The sequence below is a fragment of the Phyllostomus discolor genome, chromosome 2 (assembly GCF_004126475.2).
Source record: "Phyllostomus discolor isolate MPI-MPIP mPhyDis1 chromosome 2, mPhyDis1.pri.v3, whole genome shotgun sequence".
In the NCBI taxonomy this organism is placed as follows: Eukaryota; Metazoa; Chordata; class Mammalia; order Chiroptera; family Phyllostomidae; genus Phyllostomus; species Phyllostomus discolor.
The window spans coordinates 149,534,775-149,548,262 of record NC_040904.2 but is presented as its reverse complement, the minus strand read 5'-3'; the positions used below and the strand labels follow the sequence as shown (position 1 = coordinate 149,548,262).

The window sequence follows — 13,488 nt, the reverse complement described above, 5'->3', positions numbered from 1 at the left end:
AGTGCCATCAATGGCAGGAAACTAAGGCATTTAGAAGCTCATGGGGGAGATATTGTGGGTTGGGGACCAAATTTATCTGCATTTGTTGTTCTCAGATTTAAAAGTGCATCAGTGACTCAGAGGGCTTGTTCCAACACAGGTTGCTGAGCCCACCACCTAGCATTTCTGATTCAGTCGGTCTAAAAAAGGACCCAAAGATTGCATTTTTAACAAGTTCTGGGTCTGGGGTTCATACTTTCAGAACTACTGATCTAAATACTTCCTGACTCATTCTATAGATGAGCTTATTATTCCACCAACATTTCCTGATAAAGACACACACAGCCACATTATTCTATTATAATGGTAACAATAATAAGAATAGTAGCTAACAGTAATTAAACACTATTTTCCAGGCACTACTCTAGGCACATGATATGTGTTAATTCATGTTCAGGGTGAGAGGGTGAGAACTGAGAAGAGTGAAAAGAGAAAAGAGATTTTTGAAGCCAAGTACCGGCCCTAGTCTACAACCTTCCAAAGATTGACCCCTAACACTAGCAGGTCAAGAAGCAAGGAAAGAGGTTCAAGGAGAAAGGTAGGGAGAACTCTGCATTAATGAGTGATTGTTGGGTTCCAAATTGTGTTCTCTTTGGCATTTACCTTCATTAGCAGGAGCTTTTTGTGACAGACTGTGACTAGGTGTGCAGGTGTATGTGTGTGTTAGTGTGTCCTCTTCTTGCTTTGGCATTCTCTAATCATCCAACTTTGGGCAAGTTCTTAACCTCTTCAAGTTTAAGGTAGCTATCTGTGAAATACTAATAACACTACCAATACAACTTTTAATACTACAATGGTAGACTGTGTGATGCTCACAGATTGCTCCCATCCAATATCTAGGCCCCTTTGCCATGTGACTTTGCAGCTCTCCCCATCAAGAGGTGCAGTCCCTGCCTTCCTCATGGTCCAACTATACTAAGCAAATCCCAAATCCTCACACACCAAGTGCTATCTGATAAAGAAAACAGTTGGCACACAGATTTTCCTCTTACACAATTCCAAGAAGTTAGATCAAATGATTTTTATTTCTCTTTTTAACTTTATGAGTGTTGAGGCAGAGTACCATTCAAAATTACTTTTGATTACCCGAGGACAAGGGCGGTGGGAGGTAGAAGAGTATAAAGAGGGATAAATGGTGATGGAAGGAGACTTGACTTGGGGTGGTGAACACACAATACAATATACAGGTGAGGTATTATCGAACTGTACACCTGACACCTATATAATTTTATTAACCAATGTCATCCCGGTAAATTCAATAAAAAGAAATAATCAATAATAACTCTATCAAGAGCCCCAAAACTAAAACAATAACAAAATTACTTTGAAAGGACAGGCATTTTGCCTTCCAAGTGACTCACTTACTTTTCAAAGTGTCCAACTATAGCTGTTTATAATCGGCTGTTACAAAGTAAATGCTTCCGGTAAATCAAATATGACCTGGCCTGGATGCCTTGACTGAGGTATGAGGGTTGTGGGAAACTGCAATTTTAGATCCTGCCTTTGGAAAGAGCATGGCTTCTACACACTCAGCTGCCCAGGATAGAGTTAAGATTTTGCCTGAGCTCAAGAGTAATGGGAACTTGAGATAGTTGCAGTAGTTCTGGTGTCCCATCTAAAAGATCATAAACATAGATGTAGATTTCACTTTAGAAAAAGACTAAAGCCCCAAAAACCTACAGTGTATTTGTCATGACCTGAGCTTCCATGCCCAGCTCTTGGGCTGCATCCCTGGAGCTCTGTAGCCCACTGCTGGGTGGGCCCAAGGGCTGGCGTGCCTGTGACGGAGCTCCAGGGCTGGGTGTCCTTGGCTCATCCCAGCAGAGCCTGGCCACCTCTGGGAGCTCTCTCAAACATTTGACCTTATGTTTGTTTCACAAGGTCAAATCTGGACAAGAATAGGGAAAATTGTTTTTCTAAAAGACAGCTCCTTAGTGTCCAGACAGATATGTTTCCATTGTAGTTTTCATTCATCATGTTTCTTATATATGTGTGTGTGTACACACAAACACACACACACACACATATATCAACACAGAAAAAATAAATATATATATTTAAGCTCAGATGTAAGTGAATACTCCTCTAAACTGTTAGAATGCAGGGTTGGCTGAGGTACATTCAGCCAAAATGAGAATGTGCCCCACCAAGAAGCATTCCATTTCAAACATAAGTGGTGAGTCTCACTGACACCAGTGGTTGAAAGGGCTCAGGAGCTGGAGGTTCAGGGAGAGCAGTGTCAGTTCATGATGATATTGGAAGGACCAGCTCTCCTCGATTTCCTGTCTTCCTTCCCCACCTTCCAAGCCCAGACAGGTCTGAAACCATAATAATGATCCAGCTAGAAGAGGTGGGTAAAAAGCTAAGTGGCAAGTGAGAGAATTTGGACATGCTCCCTTTTCCTACTTCAAGTTCAAACTGATAATAAATCATGAGAGAAGAGAAGCTAACATTTAAATTGAATTTAGAGTTTGAGTTATTTCTGAAATGGATATTTTTCTTAACAGATTGAGAGTAAGTTTCGAGTTTGAAAGTGATGTAAAGAGTGTCCAGGAAATCACGAGGCCTTCCTCACTTCTATTCAGAGGCCAGTGAAGAGCTAGGTCACAGGGAAGACTTATAGTCAAGGAGAAGTGGAGATCATGTCTTAAAAATTGTTCAAAGGACTGGCTCTGTTGGTTTTGTGATCAATAATGAAGTATCTGTCTACTGGATGGGAACCATAGGCAATCTTAAACTCTGCACAAAACACAAAAAACCAGAACACTAAAATGAATAAGTCATATGCATAGTGTGGGACTTTTGCTTTCTTTAAATTATTAGATTGCTTACTAGCAAACAACTAGACACTGTCAAATGAAACTTGAGCTTCTTTGATTGGCTTTAATTACACTATTATTGCCTAAAATGATGGCCTAAAACCCTGAGTGGAAAGCAAAACCGAAGAGGTAACGCCTGTTACCAGAAGCACAATGCCAGCTGTCCCCATGACCACACCTTGGCTACCCCTCAGCCATTCCATTGACGCGTCCTCCTGGGGATGCTGATGTGGAGTTGATGTGGGACTTAGCTTCCCTTGACCATGTTCACAAATCAATAGTAGTGATTCCTAAACCTTGCGCTGCTTTGTGACTATTTCTCCTCCCTTATGAGCTTATGTGACTGTGACAGAAATGCAGGGGGACCTACAAGGTACTGATTTCAAAGTCCATTTCCTGTTTTAGGTTATGCTTAAGACTATGAAGCTGACTTTGATTCAGAAATGTGAACAGCTACACAAGTGTGGTTCTGACATGGTGGCCTAATTATGTTCATGTTAGAAAGATGTAGAATTTTTCATTCAATTCTCAAGATTTTCACATTACACCAAACTCATTCATGTACAATCAGCAGCTAGGGCACACAGTGCCTAATCATCTACTGGCATAGTGCCATTCCCAGCATTCCCAGCAAAGCAAGTCTTTTCAAGCAATGGGCTTCCTGAGAGCCTCACAAACCACACTCCACACCCCCTGTCCTCTTACCTCTTCTGTGGTGCTAGAGAAGGGCTGAGTGGTCCAGGGAACCCACGATGTCTCCGTCCTTCCAGTCATCTGCAGACCAGGGTGCTGCCTCTGGCTGTGGTTTTGGCTGGCGTTGCCAGTAGTACTGCCGGTGAAGGCCTCCATGGTGTTGCTAATGGAGTGCTCGGGGCTATACGGAACTGGAACCGCATGAAAAGCAGTGGGAATTTGGGGAGGAGCCGTGTTTCTGATGCTTCTCACTGAAACTTCTGCTCCCCGGCCAACTGAGGTAGAGAAAGGACAGCTGTTAACATTACCCTCATGTTCTTATGGATTCCTCACATAAAAGCAATTTTTTCTTAGAAAAGGAAGAAATCTATAAGGACAGATATGTGCATAAGCTTTAGTTACATGAAAAAAACAAAACAAAACAAAGATACATCGAGTGTTGTGATGCTCATTTGCCCTGTTCAGTTCACCCACCCTTTATCTAACTACCAACAGCATCCCAGCTCTGTGCAGAAGACGGAATTACATTTAGCCCATGGACATTTAGGGTCACTGACTTGGTTTCAGGGGTTCCATGGATCTCTAAACACTTCATGTAAAATTCTTAGTATATGTATATACATATGTACTTTTTTTTGTGGGGGACTCTTACAATTTCTCAAAGGGGTCATTAAACAAAATGCCAGATTGAGAACCACTGTTAATGACTTGCCTGACTTTGCCATGAGGATTGATGATTCTTTGGAAAATAATGACATTTCTTTAACCACAGTGCAGACTGTTTCTAACCCTAATTGTGTGAGTACCAAATCATGGGACAGTTCTGTCTTCTGAGCTACTTATCTTTGGAAGAACAGTTAACTGATTTAAAACTTAGGAGGTAGTAGAATTAATTCACAGCTTTGTTTTGCAAGGCCAAATTGCCCATACTTAAAAAGAAATTACTTTGTGAATTACATTTACCTAGCCATAATTTAAAAATGTGCTTCCATCTTATGAAGATCTTGCCAAAAAGCAAATTCCGATTCACTGGAGATGGTCAGATTCAGCTTGTCTAACAAGCTCTCAGGTGATGTCGGTGTGGATGCTGAGACCACTCTTTGTGCAGCAAAACCCTAGAGAATGGTTGTATGATCTGAAGCATTGGAAAGGTCTGTGAATCATGGGCTGAGGTGGTCTGTTTAGATGTTTCCATCAGCTTCATAGTAAATCACTGTCTCTGGGATAAAAAATCCCCACAAAAATCGTGCCCAATTTAAATAATCATAACTTTGAAGAGTTTCTGGTTGAAAGATGCAGAAGAAAAATGATCTTTTTCACTACTTCTTTACTGGTTCATTCAAACAACCACCTATTAAGCAACTACCATGTGTTAGGTGGAGTTGTCTTGGAGATGCTACTAATCATCTCATTCTCCCTGTTCTGGACCACCTTACTGACTCCTCTTTTGGACCTTATTCATTTCTATTCTAATTTAAGATAACTTATCTCATATGATAGTATATATAAAGGTGAGGAGGATAAGGTTTAAAAAAAGAATAAAAATGAAATAAGAATGAAAAAAGTATTTTTAAAATTTAGCAAGATATAAATAGCAGTGCTCTTAAAAGTTAATAAAATTATTGTGGCTATTAAGCATTCTTTCCCTGAGCTGTGGAGGGTTGTGTAAAGTAACCTCTACATAGGGTTGCTATATTTATCAAATAAATACACAGGATGCCCAGTTAAATTAGAGTATTAACTAATAATTCCATATATTTAATATATCTCAAATACATAATATTACAAAGGTTATGTTATATTGTATATTAGAAATATACTAGAAATTATTCATCATTTATCTGAAATTCAGATATAGCTGGGGGTTGGTGGTAATGTCAACCCTACTGCACATCTACTAAATCTAGGCTTGGACAGACTTTTGGACATTCCCCTTAGTTTCTGTTTTTATCTTTCAGGATCTTGTGCCACTGTCACTGCCATTGGGCTGGGGTTGGCCACTCTGATCATAGATCAAGAGATTTATTTATCCCTGGCACATTTTCTGCATGACAAGCCCAACTGTCATGTTAGGGAGACTTTCAACTCCATGAAGCAGTGTTGATTCTGCAGTCTTAACTGAGAGAGCTGATGGAATGTCCCCTTAAGTGGGCATTTGTCCATTGGTGGGATTTAAAAATTTCTGTATGTGGAGATTAGTATTTTAGTCATTTTGAGCTTTGGCCAATGCTGATGCTCTGAGTTGATTACCACCTATGACAATTTTAGCTCTCGGACCTTAAAAAAAAGATTTAATGATGGGGTTAGGACAAAAACCAGCTTCCAAATATCTATCATGTAATTATGTATCTGTGTACATCAACATATGCTCCCTCTTCCTTGCTAAGGAGCACTTGTTAAGTGCTCATCCCAAGAACTTTTTGGAAAATTTCATCAACTTACATAATTTGTTCAATGGATGAAACAGGACTCTCCCCAAATTAGATAAACAATCAAAGCATTCTTGAAAAGTTTTCTGCGAATAACATCACTTATTATCATTGCATGTAACTTTGGGGTATCTTATGGAAAATTTTTCAATCTTCTGTAATTGTTTTTAATTAACCTTCTACATTTATTTATAAAACACCTCAAACCAGACAAGTCCATTTTCCATTTTAGGCCACCATCTTTTTTTCCAAAGAAAGAACCTACAAAATATCCAAGTTAAATACCCCTCATTTTGTGTCTGTGTTTCTAACTTGTGCTATTTAAGAAGCAGGAAAGAAGCTTTAGTCTTAACATTCAGTTTCCCAATTTTTTGAATTTTAAAGCTGCGATTCGCAAGTGTTGGATGGCATCAAAATCACCTTTGGGGTTTATTAGAATTTGAAGCCTTGGCCTTCATCCTAGAAATTGTGATTCAGTAGATTTTGTGTGGGACCCGCCACCTGCATTTCTAACAAATTTCTAAGTTGATTCTAATATACATCTAAATATATGATTTTATTCACATATATAACATGAGCCAAAATCATTCCTTATGTGGGTATTAAAAGATTATAAAGTAGATAGAAGGAAAGAAAATCCATGCAGAAATATATAAAGTGGTCAAAGAAGTTACCTTTTATATCTCCTGAACCCATTATTGAAATGGGTGCTAGGAAATTGTAAAAATAGTACATCTTTGGATGTTTTGGTGTCTATATCTTTCTGATGTTCTTAAAAGAAGTATATGCATTTCACAGTTCATGAAAGAGCAAGGTGTGTTTTGACAAATGCAAGCAAAAGTTCTTACACAATGGAACAATATGTTGAAGCTATTTTTAAAAAGCTTTGTTGTACCAATGCTGCTACATTGTTTTCACATTATATACAATCCCTTTTAGAATGCTCTCTAAGAAAGGGTGGACTATCACTAAAAAGGGCCAGTCTAAAAAGTTTTGCATTTAAGTTGCAAATGGCTCACCTGTGAGACGATTTGCAATCATTACAGCATATTAAGACCATATATTGAATACATTTAAAATAATAAATGTGTATTTTAGTTTACTAATTAGCCTGATTGGCTCAGATATAATCAATAACAGAAATGAAATTTTGTATAACAATAATAAAGACAATATCCAGTTTGTTAGTTTTCCTGCTTTAAGTGATACTGATAATTTTTAAGCATGTTGAAAACATAATAACCTGAGTTAAACTTATGTGGAGGTAGAAAGTTTTAACTACATTGGTACTTTCTATAATCTAGAAAGTATAGAAAGTATTAATCTTATGGATGAACAACATACATATTTGTGTTTTAGATTATAATATTCAGTTATCAACTCTTAAAAAGGACATTTGGAATCATTCATTGCAAACATCTGAATGCAATTAATTTTTCACAATGGATTCTCTAGAAAATCAGTAAACTTTCATGCATTGGGTCACCTACTGTCATTCTGAATCTTTAATTAATGGTAAGTGTGAGATGGAGCAGAAAAATGTGTTACCTTGTAATTGTGTTAAAGCAAGTATTGTGTCTTTGTACATTCAAAAAACCAATTTTTTTATATCATAATTTTTCAAATTTTAACTCTGTTTTTTCTACAATTGTATGTTTTTCTCCAACACACATTTCCAGGTATGTCTGTTTGGTGGTTAGATGTAAATGGTTGATTCTATCCACTTTACTTTGAAGCAAAATCTATCATTGTACATGTTTTGCATGAAGGTCAAAGGAGATAGTTTTTCCATGAAAAACTATCAATTCTTTACTGAAGCCATATCCACTTTTTAAAAAGTTTCAGTGAAAAAATATTCTTCTGAATAAAGTTTGATTGAATGTTGGGGATGAATCTCACTTCTTGTATATTACCATATAGAGAGAATATTCACGATGATCCCCTGTGGTTTATGACAGGCCCTGTGATATGAATTACAGAAAAAAAATGCACAAATTGGTGCTATATGCTGCATATTCTCTGATAAAGTTGAAATTTCTGATTGACTTTTATGTTTTTACATGATTCTCATAGAACTCTTATAAGGATAGAGACTATAACGCCCAAGTCAACTTCTATCACGAAACAGCTCACTACATTTAATTGGCATCAAAATAAATGCTTATTTAATTTATGAAATGAATGAGTGTCAGAAAATTATCCAAAGAGTAGCATGGTAGAAAGACTCATACAAACATCAAAAATCAACATCTAATAAAAATATTTACAGATACAGTATATGCTGATGTCTAAAGGAGATTGTAGATCAAAATTATCTGGAGAAGTTCTTTAAACATATAAAGACTTGTGCCCAAATTTGTATTTCTTGAAACACAACCTTGGAGGTGGTAGTGGGGAAAGAAATGAAGGCAGCAATTCCTTCCCCTTCCCCAGGTGATTCCTATGCAGCCACCTGGGCAAAAGTTGGTGGTCAAGCATTGGGGAAACCCCGTACAGTGGAATGCACACTAGACAAGAAGTTAAGAAACTTGGGTTCTAATCAAACTTCTCTCACTAAATTATCTGGGACAATTCACTTATCCTTGACAAATGTCAGCATCCTTGATGAACATCTTCATTTCTAGATAATTTCTCCAGTGCTGTGTAAGGTGTGTTTGTACCTACTAGATAATGATTCTATTAATTTTGTCTTTCATGACTTCCTAAAGCAAACCTCTAAGAGAAGTAATAAAGTGTTGGAGTAAAACAGAAAATTAAGTTGCATCCACAAATAAAAACATTTCAGCACAGGACTAACGTGTGTGCTACAGCAGGAGTTTGTGCCTGTGTTACATAAGTCTTTCCATGTGACTGTCAGTGGTTAACAAATTAGAAAGCTCTGTGGCTACACATTTGTTTTTACCATTTCAAAAATATGCAACCCCCAACAGATATCTACCCCTAAATATTAGTGCAGGAGATTTGAAGAAGCACAGTTTAGTATCTTTCCAGTCTTCTCAAGCACCATTTCGATGGTCTGGTAGTTTCTCATAATCAGAGAATCAAAGTGTCTACATCAGCAAAATTTTTAATTTCCTGATCACTTGCTTTAGTCATGATGCATGTATGCTGTGTTTATGCTTAGATCTGTGTTCATATATCTTGTAGTGCTTAACCCAAAGTGCCTAGTGTCTGGCACAAAAGATAAACTCAAGAAATATTTGTTGAATTAACAAAGAAGCGAGATCCCTTCTCGCTTCTTTGGGTGGCTTTCCGTAAAGTGAAAGGTCACCAGTTCGATTCCCAGTCAGGGCACATGTCTGGGTTCTGAGTTAGGTCCCTGATTGGGGTGTGTACACGAGGCAACTGATCGATGTTCCTCCCTGATATCTATTTTTCTCTTTCTCTTTTTCTCCTTCGCTTCCCCTCTTGCTAAAAATAAACAAACAAATAAATAAATAAATAAAATCTTTAAAAAATAAAAGAAGCAAGGAAAGAAGGAAAGAAAGAGTGAGAAATAGACAAAAAGAGAAAAGTTGAGCTTATTTTAATGGGATAATAAAGTTTTGCAAGTCGGTGGGTACTACATAATCCCTTTCCATCAGCTTATGAATTTCCCATAGAAATTGTGTTGGGGCGTGTAGTCTTCCTTTGATGTGAAAAGAACAGGACATTTAGCAGAAGACCTTGCAGAGTTGATTATGAAAGGAATAGCTCACCTTTTTTTAAGCAGAGGTTTTCATTGACTGATTTTCCCTCCTTGTTGACCTCTGTTTTCATCCAGCTATGGAAGTATTTCTTCTCCTTCTGGACCACTGCTTTGTTGCCTCGTTTCTTGAGAAAGAGAGAGGTATGCTCCACCTCAAGGTACCCTTCTTTCTCATGGCAAGTCCATCGGGGGGCCTGGGAGCAGTGGACAAAGATGGCTGATCGGGAAGGGCCGCCAGAGGAGTTGGAGATGCCCAGGCAGAGTGCAGATTTTACGTGAAGGAGTTTTCCATCCTCAGCCCATGTCCACTGCTGGTTCTGGTTGGTGCCATTGCACAAGCCTATGGACACCATCGTATTTCCGAGAAGGCACTGTTGTTTCCGGACATGGACAATCTGAAACCCCTCTGGAGGATGAAAAGCTCATCTAGTACCACGTATAACAACAAATGACAAGGCCCACCAGAAAATGAAACAACTTACCCACAAATCAGCCAATTAAAATAAAAGGTTTACTTATCTTTTGCTATTACTACCATTTCAAGGGACTATTCCCAGATTCGGCACAAGAAATTTAAAATCCCAAGGCTGACAATGTAAAAATGTCAAAATGTCACACTTATCTTCCTTGCTTTAACTTTCACACGGTTTAGGGAAGAAAACACACCCCCACTGAAGTGATGAAAGGAAGCTTGGAAGAGAAACAAACCACCCAAAGAGCATGGTGTGATGTTTTAGTCCAATTAGTTAAATACACTGAAACCATGAAAAGCTCAGTTCCCTTTTCAACCATTTTATCCTTTCTCTGCCACTTCCACCCCCAACTTTATAAGGCACCTTTTTTGGCAATCCTTAAATTATCATTGCAATAAATATTTGTATATAAATACAGAGTTTAAATAAACATTTAAAAATTGGATGCATTTACCTTTCTAAGCACACCTTATTGTTAACTACCAGTAACCAATGAAAGTATTGATTTTCACAGACTAAATTTTTTTATAGTTCTAGAAAGAAGCATTTCTCAATTTTGTGACAATACCTACAATTTTTCTTCAAATACAAACAGATTAAAATATCAGCACTTCTTGATGTAAGAAAATTAAATACCCAATGGTTAAACATCAGTATTTAAAAGTGAGGTTTTCGGGCTCAGAAACCATTTTCAACGTGTTTTCACTCAGTATGCCCAGCTCCATGAAAATATTCTGACCTTCCTGCTAAACAACAACTTCCAAATTAAGCACACCATACTCCTTAATCCCCTTTAATTGCATTTCTTATATCTTCTTTCTTTCACTCTCATACACAAAAACACAACATCATAACCTCACTGGGAAAAAAAATGGAGAATGCCCCAGACTGTTACATAATAATAAAAATCTCTCCTCAGGACTCCTTCCTCTTGGCTGTAAAGATGCCTTTCAGGAGCTGCCCCAGGCATCTTCAGGACACGAGGAGGCCTTTTGTTTTCTTTTGGGGAGAAATTTCAACAGTGTGGGCAGAGCTGGCTCCTTTTATTCCCCCTCCTCAGCCTCTTTGGCTAAACTGCCCTGGACGGAGACCCGGCTCCATTTCCGCCTCATTTCGGGCACTTTTCAAAGGACAGAGTCTCCTCTGGCACCTACTGGAGAAATGCGTGGGGATACGGAGGCAGGCCCACTCACCTGAGTTCCCGGAGATCAAGCAGGTAAGAATCGCCATGTAAAATGCAGCCTCCATTTTCCACTTAACAACTGTTCATGCTTCGCTTGGGGGGGAAAATTCTCTCAGATAAGAGAAGCAAAGAGTAGGGAAGGAAATGTGCCTTCATGGTGGGGGGGAAAGTCAGTGACGAGCATTTCCTCCTATTGAATTGTTTGGGGAAGTTTTACACCAGTGTCCTTTTGTCTGTTTCCTTAGAAAGAAGGGATTATGATCACCTCTCTTTTTTTATGTGGAAAAAAATTCCAGCCTCCAGGAGCAGAATAAAACTCCCAGGTTTTCTCCAACCATCCATCCCTTTGGCACTGCTTAACCTCAAGAGGGAAGAAAGGAATTGTAATCTTAGATAATTGAATGTTGCTGCAACATTACATCTCTTCAGGTGCTGTGATTCTGCTGAATAAACACAAACCATGTGATTTATGAGGGCCTGTGACAAGTGATCTGAAGACGTAAACATGTACTGTTCCTATAATGATATGCTGGGAGTCTATTGAGGAAAACCACATAATGATGGCACTTCGAGACCATTATCTCTCTGGTGATGACAATAGGTATTACATTTGAGATGGTCATCTCGACTGGGGAGAGGTCGAGACTAAGGCTAAACACATCATCTACTTCAGACGTGCCCCAAAAGATAACAGCCCCTCTCCAAATAGGAAAAAAAAGTACCTGCTTTACTCAATCATTAGTATTAAGAGTAGTTTATTGGCAGTAGGAAACAAAGCCAACATAGCTGCATTAAAAATTCATATCTGAGCAGAACATCTAGTGTTTGCTGACTGTAGTTTTTGTTTTTGTTTTTAGCTGTATTTGTCTCTGGAGAATTAGAGCCTCTCAGAAATGTCAGGATATGAACGGCAGCATCCTTTTAAAAGAACCTCTCAAAATGTGCCAGGTGACATCATTCCCCAAAGCAACTGCCTTTTATTGGGCAAGAGATTCCAGGTAGACGGCATACTCAAAAACTCCTTCTCAGTGGCAGAGAGAAAAGTATTTAAAATTCTTGATGCATCAGAGTTGCTACAAAGTTGTTTTCCCCTTTTACAGTAAAACGACTCACAAGGTAGAAATACAGGGGATAGAGTCCTGGCGCAGAAGTCACCGCGGCGCTCAGCAATAGAGAGTAAATACACACATACCCAGTGACAGTCATTGTGCTCTGTTCATTGATTGACAGGAGGTACTGATAAATACACGTTTAATGGGTAATATTATCAAGACACATTTCCATATAAAATAGTTACTGCTTTTGATTTTTTTTCAAAAACAAGTACTTATTTGTTAAAAATCCTTTATCACTCACTTGCAACTTTAGCGGCAAGATTCTGGTAACTGAGAAAGATAATAGCACTTAAAAAGGAACAGTTTAACAGCTGACAGTCCATTCACGAGACAGATTTTGCAAACATTAAAGCATCTAAACACACAATAACTTCTTCAGCAGCTCTTCAGTCATCATCTGGTGACAAGTATCACTGAGTATTTCAGACAGACATTCTGTGTGGCAGGTAATCGATATGGACAAGACAAAATCCCCCCAGCTGTGTGAGAAGTCTGTCACACCTCCAGCAGTATAGGACTTTCAAAATAACTTAGGAGATGCTTACAAATGCATTCATATACACAAGGGGCTGGCAACCTTTAACATGTTGCTGTCTTCCACAATTCATGTCACAGCTTGCCTGGAGGGCTTCTCGTTCCTTTCATTGCAGGAAGCTCCTTTCAGAAGCCTCAAGTGGGTAATTGATTAATCACCCCAGAGATTGATGGTCTGGTAAATCTTCCGAGCATCACTGGACAGTTTCTTCGGAAAGTCTGCTCTCATACAAGCACAGAGCATGATGCACAAATTCATACTGCTCACTGGTTTGGACCATTCCACCTCTGCAAGAGGGAGACAAGACAGTGACTTCTTCCTGCTAACATTTCGAAATCTCCAGTAACACAGTGAGCACATCCAAGCTAAGGAGTTATACCAATCAACAGATGACCTGGTGTTTCTTTTGGTGCCCCTTTTACCCAACTGGTGAACTTAATATGCTAATGTACATGAAGGGATTAATATAGTGCCTGGTACACACTAGGCACTTGATGAATTTTACTTACATACC

At 38.6% G+C, this 13,488-nt stretch overlaps 2 protein-coding genes across 3 annotated transcripts in view; both read right to left on the bottom strand.

Moving 5' to 3' along the window:
* The window catches only part of PTPRB (protein tyrosine phosphatase receptor type B), a 106,767-nt gene extending 95,278 nt beyond the window's left edge, over nucleotides 1–11,489 (bottom strand). Inside the window, exons 1-3 of the mRNA XM_028532097.2 lie at nucleotides 11,335–11,489; nucleotides 9,679–10,074; nucleotides 3,564–3,826 (exon numbers count right to left, since the gene is read on the bottom strand). Of these exons, the coding sequence (XP_028387898.1) occupies nucleotides 3,564–3,826; nucleotides 9,679–10,074; nucleotides 11,335–11,389 (714 nt within the window). The 5' untranslated portion in view covers nucleotides 11,390–11,489. The remainder of the gene's footprint in view (nucleotides 1–3,563; nucleotides 3,827–9,678; nucleotides 10,075–11,334) is intronic.
* Nucleotides 11,490–12,062: 573 nt separating this feature from the next.
* The window catches only part of PTPRR (protein tyrosine phosphatase receptor type R), a 242,574-nt gene continuing 241,148 nt past the window's right edge, over nucleotides 12,063–13,488 (bottom strand). For both annotated transcript variants that reach the window (XM_028532465.2, XM_028532466.2), the window contains one exon: nucleotides 12,063–13,261. In XM_028532465.2, coding sequence (XP_028388266.1) covers nucleotides 13,168–13,261 — 94 coding nt within the window. In that variant the 3' untranslated portion in view covers nucleotides 12,063–13,167. The remainder of the gene's footprint in view (nucleotides 13,262–13,488) is intronic.